This window comes from Bombina bombina, chromosome 6, assembly GCF_027579735.1.
Source record: "Bombina bombina isolate aBomBom1 chromosome 6, aBomBom1.pri, whole genome shotgun sequence".
Classification (NCBI taxonomy): Eukaryota; Metazoa; Chordata; class Amphibia; order Anura; family Bombinatoridae; genus Bombina; species Bombina bombina.
Genome location: NC_069504.1, coordinates 918302087 through 918328753, shown reverse-complemented (window position 1 = coordinate 918328753; position 26667 = coordinate 918302087). Strand labels below are relative to the sequence as shown.

Here is a 26667-nt window from a genome sequence, read left to right as displayed (position 1 = left end):
AAGACTTGTGCACGCTCCTGAGCTTCCTTCAGTCTACATAGCTTTACTCTTAAAAAAGGATATAAAGAGAACAAAGCAAATGTGAAAATAGAAGTGCATTGGAAAGTTGTTAAAAATCAGTTGCTCTTTCTGAATTATAAAGTTTAATTTTCACTTTACTGTCACTTTACTAATTAGTAAAGATTAGTAAAATTAGTAAAAGCTGTTTAAATGTAAAGTGAAACCAATAGGAAGTACAGCCCAAGTTATCATTCAGTGGTTGACACAGAGTCAGACAACCACCACAAAGCACAGCAACATTTCGAGAATCATATCACTTTAATGAAACTTAAAGTGACAGTAAAATCAAAATTAAACTTTTATGATTCATACAGAGAATGCGGTTTTAAACAACTTTGCGATTTACTTCTGTTATCCAATTTTCTTAGTTATCTTGCTGCCATTTGTTTAAAAGCACACCTAGGTAGGCTCAGAAACAGCTAGGCACTACTGGGAGCTAGCTGCTGATTGGTGGCTGCACATATATGCCTCCTTTCATTGGTTCACTTGATGTGTTCAGCTAGCTTCCAGTTGAGCATTGTTGCACCTTCAACAAAGGATACCAAGACAGACATCCCAACCTGCAAAAACTCATTTCAGGGAGGTGGCTTCACCGGCTACTGTACAACCCCCCCCCCACAAAAAAAAAAGTGGTTACCTGACCAAATTATATATACATACTTTTTTATTTTTTTATATATATATAATATATGTATATTATATTTTATATATATATATATATATATATATATATATATATATATATATATATATATATATATAATAATATAAATATATAATGTTATCCACACTTTGTACAGCTCATGGCAGAAATTGTAAAACTGAACTAAAAAACATAATTTTTTAGATTACCTTTCTCTCACCATTACAAGACACCCTCCCCTCTGTTACAGGCATAGGTTGCTCCACAGCCAGCTGACCTCTTAAGAGTATGGGAGCCTACACAATATAGAGGTATGGGAGCCTGCACAATAGAGAGGTATGGGAGCCTGCACAATAGAGAGATATGGGAGTCTGCACATCTCACCTATATATATCAGGTCTGCTGCTGTCTCGCACCGCACTAGAGTAGAGAAGAGATCAGGAAGGAGGGAAAAAGTCTAGAGAGGAACGCAGTAACTATTTACATTGAGTTTTAATGGAACAATGACACCTAGAGGTAGAAATGAAAAGTGCAGGCACACATTTGATTTTCTCTGGTACCGCTATTTCCGGGAGATTGTGTTTCATTTGCAGGTGTCAGGGAGACGCTATTTCAATGCGGGAGAGTCCCGGACCTTCCGGGAGAATTGGGATGTCTGCCAAGTGAATGAAGCAAACTAGACAATAGACATAAATTGGAAATATATTTAAATTTGTATGCTCTATCTGAATTATTGGTTTCATGTCCCATTTTTTTTTATTCCACCACCTTTCATTCATTTAATTTCTTAGAAAACATAGTACATTTAATGAATATGTTACCCTCAATAACCTGTTACAGTGGATAACCAAAGGACAGCTTTAAATGTTTATATTTATATAGGCTTTGCTTCCTTTTTAACATTTTTGACAGTTAAACCAATTTTTTTTAACATCGGTACTTAATTGTTGTTCACATCATCATGTTCAACATGAAGGAATAGTATTTTTTTGTCAATAGTAGATATTAAAATAGCTTATAAGTTCAATTTGGCACCATCTTATTGTAGCGCTTACTTCTGAAAATATTGTACTGTATTTGTGAGTGGGGTTGTGAACACTGTTCTCTCCTAGGAAATCTAATAGTAAATATTGATGTTGTGATACCAAATTCAATTGAAATACAAGTTACGGGAAGCAGTGTGTGAAATAGCTTTAAATTGTGCAAAGTAAATATCCACTTTATTTTACAACAAGCTATATTTTAGAACTTAAGCTACTAGAATAATATCTTTCCAGTATGGTGCTAAATATATATATATATATATATATATATCACCTTTTTTCTTTTCTTCTTCCTTTAATAATTGCTAATATCAAACTAACATTGCTAAAATAATTCAAAATATGAATTATTTGTTGTTTTTATCAAAACTTTGTATGGTTATTAAGAGATATGTTGGTGCATACTATAAAAGAATTATGACAAAACAAGTATTTTATGAGAATAGACCTTTATGAAATGTTGGTAGATGTACACAGTGCTATTTTTGTGAGAGGGAAAAAGTGGCTGTACTTATTGATTGATATATAATGCTCAGTAAATTCGAGAAAAGCAAAGGAACATAAATATTTATATTACTTTATATATTTTGCAGCACCCTCTTGTGAAAACTAGAGTATTTTAATGACAATTACAAATATTAGTTGTTATGAGATGTCAGAGGTGGTGGTCCTTAGTACCGGTGAGTACCTCCACAAAAAAGCCATGTGTATACAGATATTTAAATGGATTGCTAATGTTATAAAACAGTCGTAAATTGGTTATAATCTTCTAATTGTATGAAAGCAAATTGCCTTGTATTACATGTAATATATACATGTGTCCTGTGTACATATCTTGTCAAATCCATAAATAAATGTTGCCATTGCGCATGTGCAGTGAGCATAAGCACACCACTGCACATGCACACTTTTCACAGGCTCATGTGCATGCAGGCCCTTACTTCTAAGGAGGAGATTGATTGGTTTGTAAAGCTGGTTTATGGACAATGGAACTTGGAGACTATTTAAGTGTTAAAATACCAAACTAGATTTTTTTTTTTTTTTGCCTAAAGAAAATGTTAAGTTTCATAGTAACATAGTAGATAAGAATGAAAAAAGACCGAAGTCCATTGAGTTCAACCTATACAAATTTAAAATACTTTCAAAAAGCTCCAGTTAAGCTTAAATAACCCCACTAAAAGGTGACCCATTTAAAACTAGCAATCATATCCATGAATTTTGTTTATATACAGAAATGTATCCAGACTATTTTTAAATGTATCTAGGGTATTGGCATTCACTACCTCCTTTGGTAATGAGTTCCACAATTGTATTGCTCTTACAGTGAAAAAATGTTTCCGTTGCAGGAGATTAAATTTCCTTTCCTCCAACCTTAAATTGTGACCTCTTGTCAGAAACATTTTTTTTTTAATAAACAGAGCTTCTGCCATCTCTGTATATGGGCCTTGAATATATTTATATAAAGTAATCATGTCACCTCTCAAGCGCCTTTTTTCTAAAGAAAACAGACCCAGTTTGGCTTGCCTCTCTTCATAGGTTAAAATCTCCAATCCCCTTATTAGCTTTGTGACCCTTCTCTGAACTTTTTAGCTTGTTATTGTCAGGGTTTTTCCCTGTTTTTTTGCCATGTGCTGCTGGCAGCCATTTTACTCATCTCTCTTCCTGACTATGATGCATTGTGGGGGATGCTGCTCATTTCCTGCACTTCTTTTTATGGCCAGACTGGTGTGCATCATCCATGTGAGACAGGATGCAGTCTCAGAATTGTGATGTCATCACTTATTACTTAAAGGGCCTCTGTTCAGTATGCTTTACCTTTGCATTGTCTCAGACCTGTTTGTGAGAGTTCCTGTGTATTACCTGGCTGCCTGATGTCCTTCCTGGTTCCTGATCCCTGGCTTGTTCCTGACTCTGCTGTTTTCCTTGTTCCTGATTCCGGCTCGTCTGACTATTCGCTTTGGCTCCTGACTCAGCTCGTCTGACTACCAGCTCTGGTTTTGACTCCTGGCTTGTTATTTCACTTGTGGACTTTTTATTATTTTTTGCTATTAATAAAGGTGTGATTATTTTTGCACTTCTCGTCTCTGATTCCTGGCACCCTGACATTACGCAAAGGCCATGAATCCTGCTGGCCTTGCCATCATTTCCAGGATGGATGTACAGGATCACCGCTTGGATCAATTTGAGGTGATCCTATTCAGTGCAGAGGGTTTTTGAACCAGGTGGGCATTTACTTTGAGATGTTACCTCTGGCGTTTCCCTCTGACAGAGCTAAGGTGGGATTTCTCATCTCGTTACTCTCTGACACAGCTCTTGCCTGGGCTAATCCCTTGTGGGAGACTAATAAACCTGTGATTTCAAATTACCCTGAATTTGTGGCCTCCTTTCGAAGGGTATTTGATGTTCTGGTTCGCTCCTCCTCTACTGCTAAACGACTCATGTCCATTCAGCAAGGTACAAGATCTGTTGCTCAGTATGCTATTGAGTTCCGTGCGCTTGCTGCAGAGGTAGATTGGAACAATGAAGCCCTTGTTGCCGCCTTCTTTCATGGGCTCTCTGATGCGATTAAAGACGATGTTGCTGCCAGAGAGTTTCCAGAGGATCTCGAGGCATTGGTGTCTTTTTTGATCCTAATTGACATCAGACTCAGAGAGAGACCTTCTTTCAAGGAGCGCTTGCGGAAGCCTCCTGTTCCGTTGTCTCCTACGTGTTCGTTCCCACCAATGTCTCCCTCTCCTCCCATGCCTCCTGGTCCCGAGTCACCAGGTACTGCTTAGCCGATGCAGTTGGGATTCACGCGTCTCTCTGCGGTGGAGAGGGCCTTTAGGAGGAGGGAGGGGCTCTGCCTCTATTGTGGGTTACAGGGCCACCTTTTGAAGTCTTGTCCTACATGGCCGGGAAATGCTCACACCTAAGGTCCTGTCGGGGGCAGACCTTGGGTGGTTTATCCTCGTCCCCGGAACCGCTTAAGGAGAAAGCTTTGGTCACGGTTGTCCTTTTCTGGGTGGACTCCTCCATAGTCACTCAGGCTCTTGTTGACTCTGGTGCTGCGGGCTATTTCATTGACAGTGCTTTTGTATCAAAGCACTCCATTCCTGTTTTGCCTCGGTCCGTTCCGCTTGCTATTGAAGCCGTTGATGGCAGGCCCCTTCAGCCCGCACTCGTTACTCACGAAACTGCTCTGTTATCCATGGCTGTTGGGGCTCTCCATTTTTAAACCCTCCAGTTCCACGTGATAAACTCTCTGCATTTTCCGGTTGTTCTGGGTTATCCCTAGCTCCAAAAACACAATCCCAGTCTCGACTGGCGCAGGTTCGAAATTTTGTTGTGTTCCCCGCAATGTATTTCCACTTGTCTTCGGAAACCAGTTAAAGTTTTGTGCACTTCTTCGGTATCTCAATTGCCAGAGGAGTACTGAGAGTTCCTAGACGTTTTTGACAAGGTGCGTGCCGGTACATTGCCTCCTCACCGGTCTTACGATTGTGCCATAGACCTGCAACCCGGAGCCATTCCTCCTCGGGGCCGGGTGTACCCTCTGTCTGTTGCAGAGAATTGTGCTATGGAGGAGTTTGTTGCCGATGCTCTGTCACGGGGGATCATCCGCAAATCCTGCTCTCCTGCAGGGGCTGGCTTCTTCTTTGTGAAGAAAAAGGGTGGCGAGTTAAGACCATGCATCGATTATAGGGGTCTTACTCATCTTACCATTAAGAATGCTTACCCTATTCCGCTCATTACGGAACTCTTTGACCTCCTCACGGGAGCTATGGTCTTTACTATACTTGATTTGAGAGGAGCGTACAATCTTGTTAGGATTAAGGAGGGCCATGAATGGAAAACAGCATTTAACACCAGGAGCGGGCATTATGAGTATCTTGTAATGCCCTTTGGCCTATGTAATGCTCCTGCTGTTTTTGCAGCAGTGTGTTGTGGTGTACTTAGACGACATCCTCATACACTCACCCACACTTGAGGCTCATCGTTCTGATGTTACACGGGTTCTTCAGAGACTACGTGAGAACGGCCTGTTTTGTAAACTGGAGAAATGTGAGTTCCATCAGACTCAAGTAACCTTCCTAGGTTATGTTATCTCCGTTTCAGGGTTCTCCATGGATCCTGACAAGCTATCTGCAGTTCTGCAGTGGCCTCGCCCAGTTGGTCTTCGGTCTATTCAACGTTTTTTGGGGTTCGCCAATTACTATAGAAAGTTTATTAAAAACTTTTCTTCCTAGGTCAAACCTATCACAGACATGACCCGTAAAGAGAATGATCCACTCCATTGGTCACCTATTGCCATTAAGACCTTTGATAGTCTTAAGACTGCCTTTGCTGCCGCTCCAGTTCTTGCTCATCCTAACCCTGTCCTGCCTTTCGTTCTTGAGGTTAATGCGTCTGAGACTGGAGTAGGTACCCTCTTGTCTCAACATTTTATGCCTGACGGTTCCTTGCATCCGTGTGGTTTCTTCTCTAAGAAATTGTCTCCAGCGGAGTGCAATTATGAAATTGGCGACAGGGAATTACTGGCCATAATGTTGGCACTCAAGGAATGGAGGCATCTTCTCGAGGGTACTAGCGTGCCAGTGCTCATTCTTACTGACCACAAGAATTTAACTTATCTATCTGAAGCCTAACGTTTGTCGCCCCAACAGGCCAACAGGCCAGATGGGCGCTATTTTTATCTCGGTTTAATTATGTGGTCTCCTACCTACCTGTTAGTAAGAATGTTAGGGCTGATGCCCTCTCGACAATTTTCGCCTCTGTCCAAAGAGGAGTCTGTACCTACTCCTGTTATATCTCCTGACCATATTTTGGCTACCATACGTACTAATTTGACTTCTCCCTTGGGGGAGGAGATTCTGGCTGCGCAAACCAATGCACCTCCTGAGAAACCTAGTGGTAAGTGTTTTGTTCCTGAGAATCTTCGAACTAAACTTTGGTCTGTCACTCGACAATTCTGGTGGCCAGGTCTTCGTTCTGATGTTGCTGCTTATGTTGCCTCTTGCTCAGTTTGTGCACAGAATAAGACTTGTCGACGTCCTCCTGTGGGTCTTCTTCAACCTATTGCTAATGGTTGAAGATTTTGACGTTCCTTTTGTGCTCAAATGGGGATCCATCTTTCCTTCTCCTTGGCATATCACGGTCTAATCAAGCTCTGGAACAGTTCCCCCGTTGCTATGTCTCAGATCACCACAATAATTGGTCTGAACTGTTACCTTGGGCAGAGTTTGCTCGTAATAGTGCAATTAATGCTTCCTCCAAGTTATCCCCGTTCATGGCAAATTATGGGTTTCAACCATCCTTGTTGCCTGATTCATTCATGTCTCAGGGTTTTCCGGCTTTGGAGGAGCATCTCTGGCAATTCCGTTCCACGTGGGTGCAGATTCAGGATTGCCTTCATCGTTCTATGCAGCGTCAAAAGGTCCAGGCCGATCGTAGGCGTCTGCCCGCACCTTCCTACTAGGTTGGTGAGAGAGTTTGGCTGTCCTCCCGCAACTTGAACCTTCGTGTGCCTTCCAATAAACTGGCTCCCCGTTATGTTGGTCCTTTTCGACTACTCCAACGGTTAATCCTGTGGCCTACGCTCTTGACCTTACTCCTGCTATGCGCATCTCCAATGTTTTTCATGTCTCCCTCTTGAAACCATTGGTTTGTAATGGGTTTACCACTGTGTTGCCTCGTCCCCATCCTATCTTTGTTGACAACCATGAGGAGTATGATGTCAGCAGCATTATTGACTCTCGTATGTCCAGGGGCCGTGTACAGTATTTGGTTCACTGGAGGGGCTACGGTCCGGAGGAGCGTTCTTGGGTTCCCTCCTCTGATGTTCATGCTCCCGCCCTTCTCCGTGCCTTCCATGCCCGTTTCCACAATAAGACTATTGTACTCCCGCGGGGGAGGGGTCGTTGAGGGGAGGGTACTGTCAGGGTTTTGTTTGCCATGTGCTGCTAGCAGCCATTTTACTCACCTCTCTTTCTGACTATGGTGCATTGTGGGGGATGCTGCTCATTTCCTGCACTTCCTTTTATGGCCAGACTGGTGTGCATCATCCATGTGAGACAGGATGCAGTCTCAGAATTGTGATGTCATCACTTATTATTTAAAGGACTTCTGTTCAGTATGCTTTGTCTTTGCGTTGTCTCAGACCTGTTTGTGAGAGTTCCTGTGTATTACCTGGCTGCCTGACGTCCTTTCTGGTTCCTGATCCCTGGCTTGTTCCTGACTCTGCTGTTTTCCTTGTTCCTGATTCCGGCTCGTCTGACTATTCACTTTAGCTCCTGAATCGGCTCGTCTGACTACCAGCTCTGGTTTTGACTCCTGGCTTGTTATTTGACGTGGACTTTTTATTTTTTGCTATTAATAAAGGTGTGATTTTGTTTGCACTTCTCGTCTCAGTCTGATTCCTGGCACCCTGACAGTTATCTATTACTACTCCCAAATCCCTTTCCTCCTCTGTTTGGCTAAGTCTTGTCCCATTTAAAAAATATGTTGCCTGCTTATTTTTACTTCCAAAATGTAGAACCTTGCATTTTTCCGTATTAAATGTCATTTTCCATTTACTTGCCCATACTTCTAATTTTTGCAGATCCCTTTGTAATGAAAGTTCATCCTGTTCTGACCTAATGACCTTACTTAACTTAGTATCATCTGCAAAAATAGATGTCGCTAATTAATCCTTGCTCCAAGTCATTTATAAAAATATTAAAAAGAACAGGGCCCAGTACTGATCCCTGGGGGACTCTACTGATTACCTTTATCCAATCTGAGTATGATCCATTTACTACTACTCGTTGCTCCCCATCTTTTATCTAGTTGTTTATCCATGAGGTAACATTTTCAGCTATTCCCAGTCCCTTAATTTTGTGCATTAATCTCTCATCTGGCACTGTATCAAATGCCTTTGCAAAATCTAAGTATATCACATCAACTGATTCCCCTTTATCTAGATTTTTAGTTTCTTCCTCGTAGAATCTAATTAGATTAGTTTGACATGATCTATTTCTCCTAAAACCCTGCTGATTAGAACTCATAATCTTGTTTACACTAATATGCTCATCAATATAATCCCTTATAATCCATTTAAATATCTTCCCCACTATTGATGTCAGACTAACTGGTCTATAGCTTCCTGAATCATCCCTGCTTCCCTTTTTGAAGAGAGGCTCCACATCATTTATGGGGTATCATGCCTGAGAATAATAAGTCTTGAAAAATTAAGAGTAGAGGTTTGTCTATAACAGTGCTAAATTCCCTTAACACCCTTGGGTGTATTCCATGTGGGCCTGGAGTTTTATTTACCTTAATATTATCCAGTATTTTTCCTGATATCCTCTAAACGTAACCCAGTTAATGGTATGGACTGGAATGTTCTATTTTGTTCCAAAGTATCATCCAATGGTTCCTCTCTTGTGTATACTGAAGAAAAAAACTGGTTTAGTACCTTAGCCTTCTCCATGTCATTATTTATCTTGCTACCCTCCACGCATTTTTTGCTGTTTATGTACTTAAAGAACCTTTTAGGGTTAGAATTAGAATCCTTTGCAATAAATTTTTCATTTTCAATTTTGGCTAATTTGATTGCTTTTGCATGCATTGTTACTTTCCTTATAAATATTGTATGTTGAGTCTGTACTATTTTCTTCGAATAATTTAAATGCCCTATGTTTTTACCTAATTTCTCTTAACACATTTTTATTTAGCCACAACGGCTTTGATTTTTGATTTTTATAACCATATGGTATTTGTTGATATGTATATTTATTTAAAGGGACACTGAACCCAATTTTTTTCTTTCGTTATTCAGATAGAGCATGCAATTTTAAGCAACTTTTTTCTTTGTTTACTTGATATCTTTATTTGAAAAAAAAGGCACCTAAGCTTCTAAACTTACATTCTTGTATTTCAAATAAAGATACCAAGAGAATGAAGAAAAGTTGATAATAGGAGTAAATAAGAAAGTTGCTTAAAATGTCATGCTCTATCTGAATCACAAAAGAAAAAAAAATGGGTTTAGTGTCCCTTTAACAAAGTTTTAAATATTATCCATTTATCCTCTGTAATTTTATTAGAGAATACATCGTCCCAATTTATATTATTTAATGATTTCCGAATCGTTGAATTTTAATTTATCCCCCTTAGCTGAATTACCAGTTTCATTGGCCCAGTTTATATCAGGGTAGTTAAAATCTCACATAATTATAGCACTGTTATTAGCAGCCTTACCTATTTGGATAAGTAGTTGAGTTTCCTCTGGGTCACTAATGTTGGGGGGGGGGGGGGCTTGTAGCATGTTCCTACTATAGTAATATTTTTTTTTTAGGATTTTTCCCCCCACTCTTTATTTCAACCCACAGGGTCTCTACATTGTCACTTGTATCATAAATATCTTCCCTTATTGTAGGTTTAAGGTTAGGTTTAATATACATGCAGATTCCTCCACCCCTTTTATTATTCCTGTCCCTCCTAAATAAAGTATACCCCTCTAAGTTAACTGCCCAGTCATGTGAATCATCCCAAATTTCAGTTATACTGATAACATCATAGTCCTCTTCTGCAACTAAGAGCCCCAGCTCCCCCATTTTACCTGTCATGCTTCTTGCATTTGTTGTCATACATTTAATTTTCATGTGCTTTCTGCTGCTACTTGGTGTGCTTTCCTCTATACTTTTTAATGTGACATTTCTTAAGTCATAACTTCCATGAGATATAAAGGGAGTGACATATTCACAGACTGATCTCCCTGTTCTATTTTGTTCTAACTGACCCTCCCCCCTTTGCCTAGTTTAAAAGGTTCTCTAAATGTGCTACCAACTGACAAATAGAATGAGAAATACCTAGAAGGTAGCTAGAAAATTATTTCTATGTCCTTGGTATCTTCTTGGTATACACCTCTGCTCCCAGAAGTGATGTGCACATTTTTTCTTAGAGCAATACATGTTTGTTTGTTTTTTTTACTTTTTATAAGTGACAGCACACAAATGACATAAGCCAAACCACACCATAGGCTGACACCATATGGCTATCCTAGAATGGTGTTCTTGGAGTAGAATCAAAATGCTTTCCTGCCTTTTTGGCAAAAGATTGTTTTTTTTTATTTTATTAAGCAATGCATTTTATCTTGGCTCTCCCTAGCTGCACACACCAGATAATTGCAGACCACCTAATTGATAATGAGATTGACAACTATTTTTATGATCAATCTTACCGGTTAGTTAGTGCAGCCCTAGTGAACCTATCCAGACATGTGCAACCTATAGTTATTGTCATCATGCATGTGCATTGAGATGTGATGTAATCTCCAATGTTTAGCCACCAATCAGTAAGTGCTACCCAGGTGCTAAACCAAAAATGGGCAGGCTCATAAGCTTACATTCCTGGTTTTCAAATAAAGATACCTAGAGAACAAAGATAAATTGAGGAGTTGCTTTAAATTTCATGCTCTATCTGAATCATGAAAGAAAAAAAATGGGTTTCTTATCCTTTTAAATGTTTTTTCTTACAGGCCTTAGCCTGCAGATCATTCTGGCTGCAGATCATTCTGGACCTAAACCGCCCCAAACACACACACACACACACACACTCACACACACACATACACACTTTGGCTCCCTTTCTCCAAGTGACTGAAAAGCTATCTAGGTCAAGTTTAAACGCTTTATATGCACTGAATGTGGGTGAGTGCCCTTATAGGAGATGATGAGGGGTGGATAATAAAAAAAAAGTTTTTTTCTGAGGCAAATTATTTTTATTTTTTTTCTTTGTTTTCTAGGGTTTTGAGGTGTTTTTTATAGGCTGTTTGTTGTATTTTGTGCAGATACACTGATAATATATCTCTATTTCCAATTACCTGCAGTTTTGCTTATTATTTTGATGTCATGTCTGTACCCCCACTTAATTTGACTAACCCATTAGAAGGGACTTCTAGGGAACATAATGCAGCCCAAAAACATCCTGCAGTTAATTTTCCCTATTTATTATCCAAAACTGTTCATGTGGACCTAATTAACCAGTTATGGGCTAATTGTGCCCCACAACACCAATTCACAAGCCATATCCCTGTCAGTATCACACATGGCAGACAATTAGTGCCCATGACTGTTTTTTGGCCCAGGAGGATTCTGCTAACTTTTCTCCAAAGTTAAAATCCAGTCTTCAAAAGACTATGACAGCGATTTTAGCGGCTTTCCCAAAACCAAGTAACAGTAAGTGAAAATCAGGATATTTACCTCACACTACTTGTAATACCCAGGGTCCTAGCCCCCAGACTCAGATACCACCAACCTTACAAAACCCTGACTTGGTGTCTCTGTCTGAGGGTTTTTCGGGTGAAGTCTCCTCTGAGGACCTTGAATCTATACCTGAGGTTGATTCCACATTAGATTTAAAGTTGACCATAACTGCTTCCTACTTCCTTGCAACTATCAGAACCGAATCCGGGGGATTCCAAACCTCAAACTGCCTTTCTATTCTTTCAGGTGGTTTATTCTCCATCTGTAGCACAATGTATGGAAGTAGCGGGTATTATGGTAGCAGCGTCAGACGGGTTACCTTTTGCTCTCTTTCATCTTTGTCCTCTCTAATTGTCCCATATGGAACAGCACATAGACCCTTGGAGCTTCTTTTTTTCAGCCTATCTGAACCGTAGTCACTATGGACATAAGTCTGATGGTTTGGGGCACTGTTTTGGAGTCTCGAAGGGCACAGGGAGTATGGTCCCCTCTGGAGGCGAGGTTACCTATTAACATCATAGCACTTCATGCAATTTTTCAGGCCCTTCAATCTTGGCCCCTTCTCAAAGAGGAAAAATGAATTTGATTGCAGTCAGATAACGTCACTGCCGTGGCATACATCAATCATCAGGGAGGGACTTAAAGTCCCTTAGCTATGCAAGATTTATCTCACATTCTGTCTTTGGTAGAGGAAAAGCACTGCACCCTATTGGCCATTCACATTCCAGGAGTGAACTATTGGGAAGCAGAAAACCTAATTTGTCAGTTCATAAATCCAAGAGAATGGTCTCTTCTTCAGGACGTGTTCGATCAATTAGTCCTGAGGTGGGATCTTCCAGAAATATATCTCAAGGCGTCCAAACTTATAGTTTATTGCACCAGGTCAAGACATCTAAGGACTCCCATTGAAATTTCATCTGGCCTATCTATTTCCTCCATTTGTTCTTCTTCCAAGAGTCATAGCAGGAATTAACTTTTGTAATTCTCATTGCTCCAGCTTGAACCTGCAGGACTTGGTATGCGGAGCTGATATAGATGTCATATCTTCCTCCATGGGATCTGCTGTCTCAAGGACTCTGAATTTGATGACATGGAAGCTGAATGACTAGTTTTCAAAAACAGAGGTTTCTCAGATTCTGTTATCTCTACTTTACTGCTAGCCAGAATGCCTGTTTCACAGAAAATGTATCATAAGATTTGGAAAGCTTGCTTATTTTGGTGTTCTTCTAGAGGTTTCTATTGGAAATCGTTTAGAATTCCTAGAGTTCTTTCAAGATGGACTAGATAAGAGATTATCGGCTAGTTCTTTAGGGGCTCAGATTTAATCAGTCTTCTAGCTTGTTTGCCCACTTTTCAGGTCCCAGAAAGGGTCAAAAGACTACAGCAGTGGCCTTGGCATCAAGGCTAAAACAACAGTAATTTCTCATTCTACTAGATCTGTATCTACTACTTGGGCCTTCAAAAATGTCGCCTTTTCAGGGCGGCAAATTCTTCTTCTCTTCATACATTCATACCTTTTCTAAATGTTTTCTTTTTGATATTTATGCTTCTTCCGAAGCTGCTTTTGGTAGGAAAGTCCTTCAGGTCACAGTTTTTAGCAAATAGGAACAGCCATTATGTTGTCACACTGGTCCTTAACATGGACTCTTAGCTTAGGTATTGTATCCTACATGTTATGGACACCTATTGACTCTCCTCATCTTATTAAAGAAAACAGAGTTTATACTTACCGATAAATGTATTTATTTTGGGATGAGAGTCCATAGTTCTTATTTGCACCTCTTAACCCTTATTTATTTCTTTCCTACATTTTCTGTCTCTCTTCTCTGCTCGGCTATACGTAAATTGAATGGGGAGAGGAGGTGGGAGGACTTAAAGCGCCTGCTAGAGCTCTTGAACTCCTCCTAGTGGCAGGAAATATATCCCACTTATTATTTACATATATGGACACTCCTCATCCCGAAAGAAATACATTTATCTGTAAGTATAAATTCTGTTTTTTTCTTGTAGCTGTATCTTTTGAAATAAACTATAAGACTTTAAGACAGGTTGAATGTTTAGGTAACTATTTTTTAAAGTGCATGTCAGATGTTTTAACTTATCCCATTAGAACAATAGATTAGAAGAAAATTGTCTGTTAATTGTCAGGGACCTTTCTTCAGCAAAGTCTGCTGTCTTGGGATGAATAGTCCAGTATACATTTAGATATGTCAGCTCATGGAAATTCCAGCTCCAGAAGAGGTAATTATACACAAGCGTATTCAACCTCCTTGGTCTTTGGAAGCAGACCCATCACCAGCTTTACTTGTCAAGCTACACCTTTTCACTCCCAAACTCAGCTGTATGCTGGAAAATCAGCTTTAAAAATGTTTTATAAAGAAATATGGAACCCTGTCATGCCTTGTGATAGTAGATAGATAGATAGATGGAAAGAAACTCTGGTAAGCTCTAGATATCAGAGGATTATATATATATATATATATATATATATATATATATATATATATATATAGTCCTCAAAGATTTTTTAATGTTATTCTATGACGTAATGATTCTTAACACATATTACCTATATCCTTTTAAAAAAGCTGGTGAAAATTGAGGCGGTGAAGTTTATGCTTCAGAATCATACAGTAAGTTTTGCTACTTGTGTAAAATTGGTAAATGTGTAACTTAATGATTAGATAGTATACTTTGTGTTTAACCTCCTTTTTTCTTCACAGAGTAAACATTTTCCATTCCTCGGCGTCAATGAACACTTTACTCTACAAGACCTACGGTGTCGCACTACATTCTATACTGCTCTCACCCGTCTTCTCATGGTTGATCTTGGTAAGAAACATTTACTTAAAAAAAATCCCTAATAACAGTTTTTTATGTCATTATATATTTTATGAAATATTACTTTATTGTCTAGCATTTTATTATATCCATAGTAACCCAAATGTAAAAAATCATAATCTTTGTATAACTCTGCTATTGTATATAAACAGAAACAATATAATACATACATTGGACAACATTAAAAATACACCATATGTGAACATACAAGATGTAGCAAAATCTTACTTAGCAAGGATAATGTAATGTTACCGGACAAAATATAAGTTGAAGTACACATTGGTGGTATTTACAGCCCGATACACTGTACTATCATCATCAGAGGATACTATTGCTTAACAAAATATTATTATTACCTCTTAATTATGAAAGGTACCTCTGATTAGCATAACACTTTGCAGAAGCAAAACTAATTTCTAAAATCTATACTAGGATTATAGACCCTGTGCCCTTTCTAAGAAGAGGGGGAGAAAAATCTAAGACTTCATTACAACTAATGGATAAATTGATATTTTGTTTAAATACAACTGAACCTAAAGGGCTTAATGTGTTAAATGACTGGCACTGATTTTTGTAAATTATTTTTTATCCCCTTTGCTTCTTGGAAGATTTTATCTATGTGGTCGGTCAGATCTTTCCGGTATTATAAGTCTTGCTACTTAAGATACCACCTACACCAGTACAGCATGTGCAGCCCAATCAACTTAGTGGTGATTTAGCTTCCTCTGGACTTTCACATTTTGGCTGTATGTATAAATCTGGTGGTTGTATATCAGAAAGCGCCTAACTGGAGGCTATGGGAAATGGGTTGGGAAATATTGTATATGTCTAAATTTCAAATATGATTAATTCTCATATGTGTTGGAATGTATTCAGGAATACTGGGTTAAATGTATACAAATTAACAAATGTATTTCCTCATACAATTGATTAAAACATATAATTAAAACATACAGTTAAAAACATGGATCCATGTAAAAACATACAATTATGATAAGTGACAATCTTGATTTATAAAAAACAATGTTAACATAATAGTTTCTAAACTATTCTATTAAAATTATCTTAAAAATCTTACAAAATTTCTTAAAACATATGGTTTAAGTATGGTTCCTTGTAGTCACCAACCGGTTAAGGTGATTTAATATTTCCAAAACAGTTTCTAGTCTCTTATTTGGTGTGTCTTCTTCAGTAAGACCTGAAACAAAAATGTTTCAAGTGTTAAAATAGTGATGAAAAAATAATGATGAAAAAATGTGTAATAAAAATTCAAAAATATTAAAAATGAGGTAAAATCAAAAGTCAAAAAGTAAAAAATAATAGTAAAATTCTTCCGTGTTTTAAGTCCAACGTTGTGGTTTTGGTGATTGTGAGATACCAAATTTGTGAAAAAGTATGTGGAAAAATTTTAAATGGTGAATTAAATCCAAATCCTTATACAATAATAAGTTTGTGATTAAAGTAAGTGTAGAAAATTATAGCTGGTGTGAATCCTCCTTCTCCTTAACAAATGGTTTGTTGTTGGTGTATTGTTTCTAAGGTGTTCGGTCTGTGATAAAAGACTCTATCCTTATAAAACCTGTAAACAACAAAATAACATAGTGCAATAATGCTACAAATGTAATAGAAATAATGAAAAATTGCTCACCAATGACTGTCAACGCGTTTCGGCCTCTCAGTTAGACCTTTCTCCAGACTATAGTTTCTGGTGAGTTGTGGTGGCTATTTATGGTACTTTGTGCCAATCAGAGGGTCGTGAGTTTGGCGCCAAAAAACGCTATTCAAGCGTGACCCAGAAGTGGTATTTCTACCTCTCTTTCCGTTTTCACTCAGGCTCTTTTTTCTATATGTTTTTCTATTTACCCCCTTCGTCTTAGTGTTGTATTAGTTTGTGTTATTGTCATCAGCGAACTTGATGTTAGTGCCTATGTGGAAAACTGCTTTTCTTCTTACCATCAGCAAACCGGATGTTTGTACCTATACGGAAAAACCGGAAATATGTATGTATGTATAAATCAGCTTATTATTATTTTTTTCATACAGATTCTTACTCTTGGGAATTACTCTTCCCTACCACTAGGATAAAGCAAAGATCCCCAAACCACAAGAGCTCTATAAAACCCCTCACACATACCTCCAGTCTTTACTTTGCCTTCGCTGGAGGTGGTTGAAGAATGAAGATATGCATATGATTTTTCAGAGAGAGGGGTTTCAGTCTATATTGAGGCCCGGTTTCCCCTCCGATTATAGTGCTTGTCAGATGTATGTGATATGTTTATTTGTTTTACCTCATGGGAATTTTTTTCCTAAAACCTCTTTGTTGCAGAGACTTGTCTTCTGCCTCCCTTTATGGAACTATAATATACTCCTATTCCATAACCTCTGATGATATGTTTCAGTACTGGTTTGGCTGTCTACTACTTGATTGCTATTGGATGAGTGTTTATTGATAAACTTTTTTTTAACATAGCTACATGAGTGTCTAAATGTTAATAAAAATATACTTAACTATATATGTTATTATGTATGTCCCTGGGACAGATCCTTGTCCACTATTCTCTTGATTTTGTGCATGTGTCAGGTTTTCGCTTATCTGGCTACGTTCCTTTACACGTCCCTTTGGTCTAGGCAATGTTACTTTCAGGTGTACTCCATGCGACATGATCTTATGAGTTAGCTGCACTGAAGATCTGTCAGTTACACACAAGAATAGGGTTAGTTAATCTTCAGCGTGGCAGTTTGCACGTATCCCTCAATATTTTATGATATTCCTATAAAACACTTAAAACAATTTAACCTTATAAACTAATCTACCATTAACTAACTACCTTGAGTTCTAGATTCTATATCTTTGTGATGTCCTTTTTGGGCCCGGGTTATAGTGATCTTAGGTATGTGTGTGTATGTGCAGGGTAAAGGTGAAAAAGAAGGAAGACAGAAGGCGAGAAAGGAAGAAAAAAAAAAGGGGGGGTGTAAGTCAAAAAAAGGATTCAATCAAGATTAATTCAGAGTTAACATCTCTATTCTTGGAGGATTCCTCAAGGGACGGCACTGCCCAGTCTCCTCGCAAAAACCCCTCTAGTATTTTCTCATGATGCGCAAAAGGTTTAAGAATTTGTTTTTGCTGTCCTAAGGGCAGTTTCTCTATGAGACCTTTCCACTTCCTCAAAAAAGGTCACAGTCTAAGCTTAGTGTCCCAGCACGCATCCTGTCTTTCAATAAATAAGTGTTTAAATAGAGTTCTCTTAAATTGTGTCATTGTCGGAGGAGAACGTGAGCACCACAGGGTTAGTATGCAGTGTCTTGCAAGCAGTGTGCAAAGCGTCAATAGGGGCTGTTTTCTGCTGTTAACATTAGTCCATGCAAACAAGTATATATTAGTGGGGTTGAAGGAGATATCAATATACAAGGTAATCCTTAAGCCAATATTGCAAGTATCCCCAAAATCGCCTAACCAAAGGACATTCAAAAAAGTAATGAACCAGGGAGGGGTCGGGAAACTGACACTTTATGCACTTATTTGGGTGTTGGGGGTGCCACTTTACCCTTCAACTAGGATTGATGTAGTCCCTATTTATCAGCCTAATGTGTGCCTCCCTCAACGTCAGTGCCATAGTAGCCATTTTGGTTTTCATAAGACTGTGTTTGACATCTTGGATGGATATCTCTGTTGTGGTGTCTAGCTTCAGTTTTTCTAACATACCCATCTGAGCTCCAATACTATGTTGTTGAAGGAGCTCCTGATATATTTCTGAAATAGAAAAGCTCCCCATTTTAAAAGCAGTTTGTGGAATTGCAAATGGGGCTTGGTTTCAAAACCCTGGGTTGGCATCCATTAATGCTTTAATATAGTGCCTAAGCTGTAGATATGCGTAAAAGTGTTGGTTCGGGAGATTTAAAGTAGTTTTTAGATCCTGGAATGTTTTGACGTTGTGCGACAATGGATACAGAGCATCCCCAATCCTCTGTAGTCCCCTTGCAGGCCATACGCCAAAGGGAGCATGTTCATCTCCTCCCGGGAAACCCATGTTACCCCTAATAGGTATATATTTGGGTGCGGGATGTGGATGGCTCAATACTTTGTGTGCCTTAAAACCAGACCACAAGAGGGTCTCTATACAAGAAATTGTTCTTTATGTGTTGGGGCATGTCCCCCAGCTGGCAATATGGAAGATATGGCAAACCACACATTGCGATCACTGACTCCTCCAGGTGTCAGAGAAGTGTGCTGTGCCCAGCTGCCAATCCAGTACTAGTCTTATCAAAGTCGCCCAATTGTAGTATTGAATATGCGGCAAGCCCAGGCCTCCATTCAAAAAGGAAGAATGCAGTTTGTTGGCCGCAATTCTGGATTTTTCTCCAACATTGGTGCGTCCGGTCCACGGCGTCATCCTTACTTGTGGGATATTCTCTTCCCCAACAGGAAATGGCAAAGAGTCCCAGCAAAGCTGGTCACATGATCCCTCCTAGGCTCCGCCCACCCCAGTCATTCTCTTTGCCGTTGCACAGGCAACATCTCCACGGAGATGGTTAAGAGTATGTGGTGTTTAGTTGTAGTTTTTTTTTTTTTTTTTATTCTACTATCAAGAGTTTGTTATTTTAAAATAGTGCTGGTATGTACTATTTACAGAAAAAGATGAAGATTTCTGTTTGTGAGAGGAAGATGATTTTAGCAGACAGTAACTAAAATCGATTGCTGTTTCCACATAGGACTGTTGAGATGAAGTAACTTCAGTTGGGGGAAACAGTTAGCAGACTTTTCTGCTTAAGGTATGACTAGCCATATTTCTAACAAGACTGTGTAATGCTGGAAGGCTGTCATTTCCCCTCATGGGGACCGGTAAGCCATTTTCTTAGTCTCAAACATAAAGGGCTTAATATGGGCTATAAAACTGGTAGACACTTTTATGGGCTAAATTGATTGCTTTATTTGGACATTTTATACATGTTTATGCTGATAATTCACACTTATAAACTTGGGGAACGTTTTTTAACGTCAGACACCTTTTCCAGTCAGGAAGGGCCTTCCCAGTTGTAGGCTGAGCCTCATTTTCGCACCATTACTGCACAGTTGTTTTTGAGAGCAAGACATGCAGATGCATGTGTGAGGACCTGAAAGTAGTTGGAAAAGTTCCTAGAAGGCGTCATTTGGTATCGTATTCCCCTCTGGGCTTGGTAAAGTCACAGCAAAGGCTGTAGCTGGGACTGTATAGGGGTTAAATCTGTAACCGGCTCCGGTTTCGTTATTTTAAGGGTTAAAGCTCTGAAAGTTGGTGTGCAATACTTTTAATGCTTTAAGACACTGTGGTGAAAATTTGGTAAATTTTGAACAATTCCTTCATATTTTTTCACATATTCAGTAATAAAGTGTGCTCTGTTTAAAATTTAAAGAGACAGTAACGGTTTTGTTTTAAAACGTTTTTTCTGCTTTATTGACAAGTTCAAGCCTGTTTAACATGTCTGTACCTTCAGATAAGCTATGTTCTATATGTATGAAAGTCAATGTGTCTCCCCCTTCAAAATTGTGTTATAATTGTGCCATAGCGTCCAAACAATGTAAGGACAATACTGTCACAGATAATGAAGTTGCCCAAGATGATTCATCAGATGAAGGGAGTAGACATGGTTCTACATCATCTCCTTCTGTGTCTATACCAATTTTGCCCACGCAGGAGGCCCCTAGTACTTCTAGCGCGCCAATGCTTATTACCATGCAACAATTGACGGCTGTAATGGATAACTCCATAGCAAATATTTTATCCAAATGCCTACATATCAGAGAAAACGCGATTGCTCTGTTTTAAACACTGAAGAGCAGGAGGGCGCTGATGATAATTGTTCTGTCATACCCTCACACCAATCTGAAGGGGCCATGAGGGAGGTTTTGTCAGATGGGGAAATTTCAGATTCAGGAAAAATTTCTCAACAGGCTGAACCTGATGTTGTGACATTTAAATTTAAATTAGAACATCTCCGCGCACTGCTTAAGGAGGTGTTATCTACTCTGGATGATTGTGACAACTTGGTCATTCCAGAAAAATTATGCAAGATGGACAAGTTCCTAGAGGTTCCGGTGCACCCCGACGCTTTTCCTATACCCAAGCGGGTGGCGGACATAGTGAATAAGGAGTGGGAGAAGCCCGGCATACCTTTTGTTCCCCCTCCTATATTTAAGAAATTATTTCCTATGGTCGACCCCAGAAAGGACTTATGGCAGACAGTCCCTAAGGTCGAGGGGGCAGTTTCTACTCTAAACAAGCGCACTACTATTCCTATCGAGGATAGTTGTGCTTTCAAAGATCCTATGGATAAAAAATTGGAGGGTTTGCTTAAAAAGATTTTTGAACAGCAAGGTTACCTTCTACAACCCATTTCGTGCATTGTTCCTGTCACTACAGCAGCGTGGTTCTGGTTCGAGGAACTAGAAAAGTCGCTCAGTAGAGAGACTCCATATGAGGAGGTTATGGACAGAGTCCACGCACTTAAGTTGGCTAACTCTTTTATTTTAAATGGCGCTTTGCAATTAGCTAGATTAGCAGCGAAAAATTCAGGGTTTGCAATTGTGGCGCGCAGAGCGCTTTGGCTAAAGTCTTGGTCAGCAGATGTATCATCCAAGACAAAATTGCTTAACATCCCCTTCAAGGGTAAAACTCTCTTTGGACCAGAATTGAAAGAGATTATCTCAGACATCACTGGGGGAAAGGGCCACGCCCTCCCACAAGATAGGCCTTTCAAGGCCAAGAATAAGTCTAATTTTTGTTCCTTTCGTAATTTCAGGAACGGACCGGCCTCTAATTCTGCATCCTCTAAGCAAGAGGGTAATGCCTCACAGTCCAAACCAGCCTGGAAACCGATGCAAGGCTGGAACAAGGGTAAGCAGGCCAAGAAGCCTGCTACCGCTAACAAAACAGCATGAAGGAGTAGCCCCCGATCCGGGACCAGATCTAGTGGGGGGCAGACTCTCTCTCTTTGCTCAGGCTTGGGCAAGAGATGTTCAGGATCCCTGGACGCTAGAAATAGTTTCTCAGGGTTATCTTCTGGAATTCAAGGAACTACCCCCAAGGGGAAGGTTCCACATGTCTCACTTATCCTCAAACCAAATAAATAGACAGGTGTTCTTACATTGTGTAGAAGACCTGTTAAAGATGGGAGTGATACACCCAGTTCCAATGACGGAACAAGGAATGGGATTTTACTCAAATCTGTTCGTAGTTCCCAAAAAAGAGGGAACCTTCAGACCAATTCTGGATTTAAAGATCCTAAACAAATTTCTCAGGGTACCATCGTTCAAAATGGAAACCATTCGAACGATTCTACCCACTATCCAGGAAGGTCAATTTATGACTACCGTGGATCTAAAGGATGCGTACCTACATATTCCTATCCACAAAGAACATCATCAGTTCCTAAGGTTCGCCTTTCTGGACAAACATTACCAGTTTGTGGACCTCCCATTCGGATTAGCCACTGCTCCAAGGATTTTCGCAAAGGTACTCGGGTCCCTTCTAGCGGTTCTAAGACCGAGGGGCATTGCAGTAGTACCATACTTGGACGACATTCTAATACAAGCGTCGTCCCTTTCAAAAGCAAATGCTCATACAGACATCGTTCTGGCCTTTCTCAGATCTCACGGATGGAAGGTGAACATAGAAAAAAGTTCTCTGTCTCCGTCAACAAGAGTTCCCTTCTTGGGAACAATAATAGATTCCTTAGAAATGAGGATTTTTCTGACAGATGTCAGAAAGTCAAAATTTCTAAGCGCTTGTCAAGTTCTTCATTCTGTTCCACGTCCTTCCATAGCTCAGTGCATGGAAGTAGTCGGGTTGATGGTTGCAGCAATGGACATAGTTCCTTTTGCGCGAATTCATCTAAGACCATTACAACTGTGCATGCTGAAACAGTGGAATGGGGACTATACAGACTTGTCTCCAGTGATTCAAGTAGATCAGAAGACCAGAGATTCACTCCGTTGGTGGCTAACCCTGGGCCACCTATCCCAGGGAATGAGCTTCCGCAGACCAGAGTGGGTCATTGTCACGACCGACGCCAGTCTAGTGGGCTGGAATCCCTGAAAGCTCAGGGACTATGGTCTCGGGAAGAGTCTCTTCTCCCGATAAACATTCTGGAACTAAGAGCGATATTCAATGCTCTCAGGGCTTGGCCTCAGCTTGCAAAGGCCAGATTCATAAGATTCCAATCAGACAACATGACGACTGTTGCGTATATCAATCATCAGGGGGGAACAAGGAGTTCCCTGGCGATGAAAGAAGTGACCAAAATAATACAATGGGCGGAGGATCACTCCTGCCATCTATCTGCGATCCACATCCCAGGTGGGGAAAACTGGAAAGCGGATTATCTGAGTCGTCAGACATTCCATCCGGGGGAGTGGGAACTCCACCCGGAGATCTTTGCCCAGTTGACTCAATTATGGGGCATTCCAGACATGGATCTGATGGCGTCTCGTCAGAACTTCAAGGTTCCTTGCTACGGGTCCAGATCCAGGGATCCCAAGGCGACTCTAGTGGATGCACTAGTAGCACCTTGGACCTTCAACCTAGCTTATGTGTTTCCACCGTTTCCTCTCATTCCCAGGCTGGTAGCCAGGATCAAACAGGAGAGGGCCTCGGTGATCTTGATAGCTCCTGCGTGGCCACGCAGAACTTGGTATGCAGACCTGGTGAATATGTCATCGGTTCCACCATGGAAGTTACCTTTGAGACAGGACCTTCTTGTTCAGGGTCCATTCGAACATCCAAATCTGGTCTCCCTCCAGCTGACGGCTTGGAGATTGAACGCTTGATTCTATCAAAGCGTGGGTTTTCAGATTCTGTGATAGATACTCTGGTTCAGGCCAGAAAACCGGTAACTAGAAAGATTTACCATAAAATATGGAAAATATATATCTGCTGGTGTGAATCCAAGGGATTCCCATGGAATAAGATAAAAATTCCTAAGATTCTTTCCTTTCTGCAAGAAGGTTTGGATAAAGGATTATCTGCGAGTTCTCTAAAGGGACAGATTTCTGCTTTATCTATCTTACTACACAAACGACTGGCAGCTGTGCCAGATGTTCAAGCATTTGTTCAGTCTCTGGTTAGGATCAAGCCTGTTTACAGACCTTTGACTCCTCCCTGGAGTTTAAATCTAGTTCTTTCAGTTCTTCAACGGGTTCCGTTTGAACCTCTACATTCCATAGATATTAAGTTGTTATCTTGGAAAGTTTTGTTTTGGTTGCTATTTCTTCTGCTAGAAGAGTTTCAGAGTTATCTGCTCTGCAGTGTTCTCCGCCCTATCTGGTGTTCCATGCAGATAAGGTGGTTTTGCGTACTAAGCCTGGTTTTCTTCCAAAGGTTGTTTCTAACAAAAATATTAACCAGGAGATAGTTGTACCTTCTTTGTGTCCGAATCCAGTTTCAAAGAAGGAACGTTTGTTACACAATTTGGACGTAGTCCGTGCTCTAAAATTCTATTTAGAAGCTACAAAAGATTTCAGACAAACATCTTCTCTGTTTGTCGTCTATTCTGGTAAAAGGAGAGGTCAAAAAGCAACTTCTACCTCTCTTTCCTTTTGGCTTAAAAGCATCATCCGATTGGCTTACGAGACTGCCGGACGGCAGCCTCCTGAAAGAATCACAGCTCACTCCACTAGGGCTGTGGCTTCCACATGGGCCTTCAAGAACGAGGCTTCTGTTGATCAGATATGTAAGGCAGCGACTTGGTCTTCACTGCACACTTTTGCCAAATTTTACAAATTTGATACTATGATACTTTTTATCTCCAGTATTGTTTCTTTTTGTTATTTCTTCTGCTAGACTAGTATCTGAGTTGTCTGCTCTTTGTTGTAATTTCCTTATTTGATTTTTCATCAGGATAAGACTGTTTTACGGATGTCATCTTTTTTTTTTGCCTAAGGTTGTTTCTTCAGAAAACTTTAGCAGAGAGATTGTTGTTCCTTCTTTGTGTCCTAATCCTAAGAATGCTTCTAAAAGATCTTTGCATTCTCTGAATGTTGTTAGAGCATTGACATATTATGTTGATGCTACTAAGGATTTTAGACAAACTTCTAGTTTGTTCATTCTTTTTTTTTGGCCCTAGGAAAGGCCAGAAGGCCTCTGCGGTTTCTTTAGCCACTTGGTTAAAACATTTGATTCACAGAGCTTATTTGGAGGCAGGTCAGCCTCCGCCACAGCTGATAACTGCTAATTCTACTAGGTCAGTTGCTACTTCTTGTGTTTTCAAAAATGAGGCTTCAGTTGATTACATTTGCAAGGCAGCTACTTCAACTTCACTGCATAACTTTACTAAATTCTACCATTTTGATGTTTTTGCTTCTTCTGAAGCAGCCTTTGGTAGAAAAGTTCCTCATGCAGTTGTCTCAGTTTGATTTCTTTGTCTGTTTACTTATTTTAAGTGCATTAAAAAATGTTTTTTATTGGGGTTGTGGATTTATTTTCTCAGTGAAACAAGATTCTTTTTAAAATTCCTCTCTTTATGTTATTACTCATGGACTGCACAGCTTGCATATTAGTTCCCAAGAGTAAAGATTGTGGACTGTCACCACCTGTATGAAAGAAAACATAATTTATACTTACCTGATAAATTAATTTCTTTCATGAGGGTGAGAGTCCACGAGACCCCATCCTTGTTTTTTCTTCAGCACATCTTTTTTCCCTGCTCCTTTTTTGGCTCTTATTCCTTTTTCTTACCTCACTTGCTTGGCTATACATTAGACTGAGGTATGTGTGATGTGGGAGAGGTTTTATAGAGCTCTTGGCGTTTGGGAATCTTCCTCCTCCTAGTGGTAAAGAAGAGTAATTCCCAAGAGTTAGGATTGTGGACTCTCACCACCATGAAAGAAATTAATTCAGTTAAATCAGTTAAGCGTAAATTAGTTTTTTGTTTTTTTACAATTGCGTACCAATGCTTTTGTTTGAGTACTGTTTATTTCTTTGCCATCAACTAAACCCAGTCCGGTATAACTTATTGTATGCATGTTTAACTATAAGCTATTCTAATGCCCATACAATCCCCTATATAAGGAGAGCTGATAGACATTTTCCCATCTAACTCAACAGTTTTGTATATGGATGCCCTTATAATATTGTGTTAAGCAATTTCATCCTTTCTAATGAAAATACAGTGCGTGAGGCTGTAATTTAAGCCTACTTGAACTAGGCCCCTGAAATGTTCCGTACATATTAACAGATTGTGGCTGACAACTTCAGTTTATATCTTGTCTAGAGTTAAATTACTGCTCATACACTTTGCTAAGTAAGATTTTGCTATATTTTTTTTTTATTTTCCCATTTTTTTGCTGGGGGTTATGGTATATATATTGTATTGTTTTGTCTTATATCTGTCTCTTTCTTTCCCTGTCTCACATCTGTTTGTCTCTCTCACTCTCTCTGCCTTCTTTCGCTTCCCTTTTTTTTTTCCTTTCCTCTCTCGCCACATTTATGTTCTACTGAACACTAGGGACTGATTCCTCACTGTCTACTATAAACAACTCTCACTACTCCATTTGGGGATAGGGAGATAAGGACACATGTCAGCCATTATGAATGAATATATATATATATATATATATATATATATATATGTTTGTGTTTATGTATTTATTTATTTATTTTATCTAGGACATTAGAGCCCGTTTCAGAAATAAATACATAAGCCATGTTGTAGATGTGATAAAAGAATAACTATAGTCCAGACACAGTCAGGTTTTTTAGATTTAAGCAGCTTTCTGTTGATGGAAGTGTCAGCATTATGTACAAAGGCAGTTTTAACTAATCACTAGCACTTTGTTCCACTCTGTTAGCCTTTAATAATATCATTTCCAACTGCAGCAACAATA

General features: G+C 39.5%; 1 protein-coding gene across 1 annotated transcript in view; it reads left to right on the top strand.

The window, feature by feature from the left end:
- RANBP17 (RAN binding protein 17) overlaps positions 1-26667 on the top strand; it is a 1312934-nt gene that overhangs the window by 704582 nt on the left and 581685 nt on the right. The window contains exons 17-18 of the mRNA XM_053718559.1: positions 14539-14602; positions 14693-14801. Coding sequence (XP_053574534.1) covers positions 14539-14602; positions 14693-14801 — 173 coding nt within the window. The remainder of the gene's footprint in view (positions 1-14538; positions 14603-14692; positions 14802-26667) is intronic.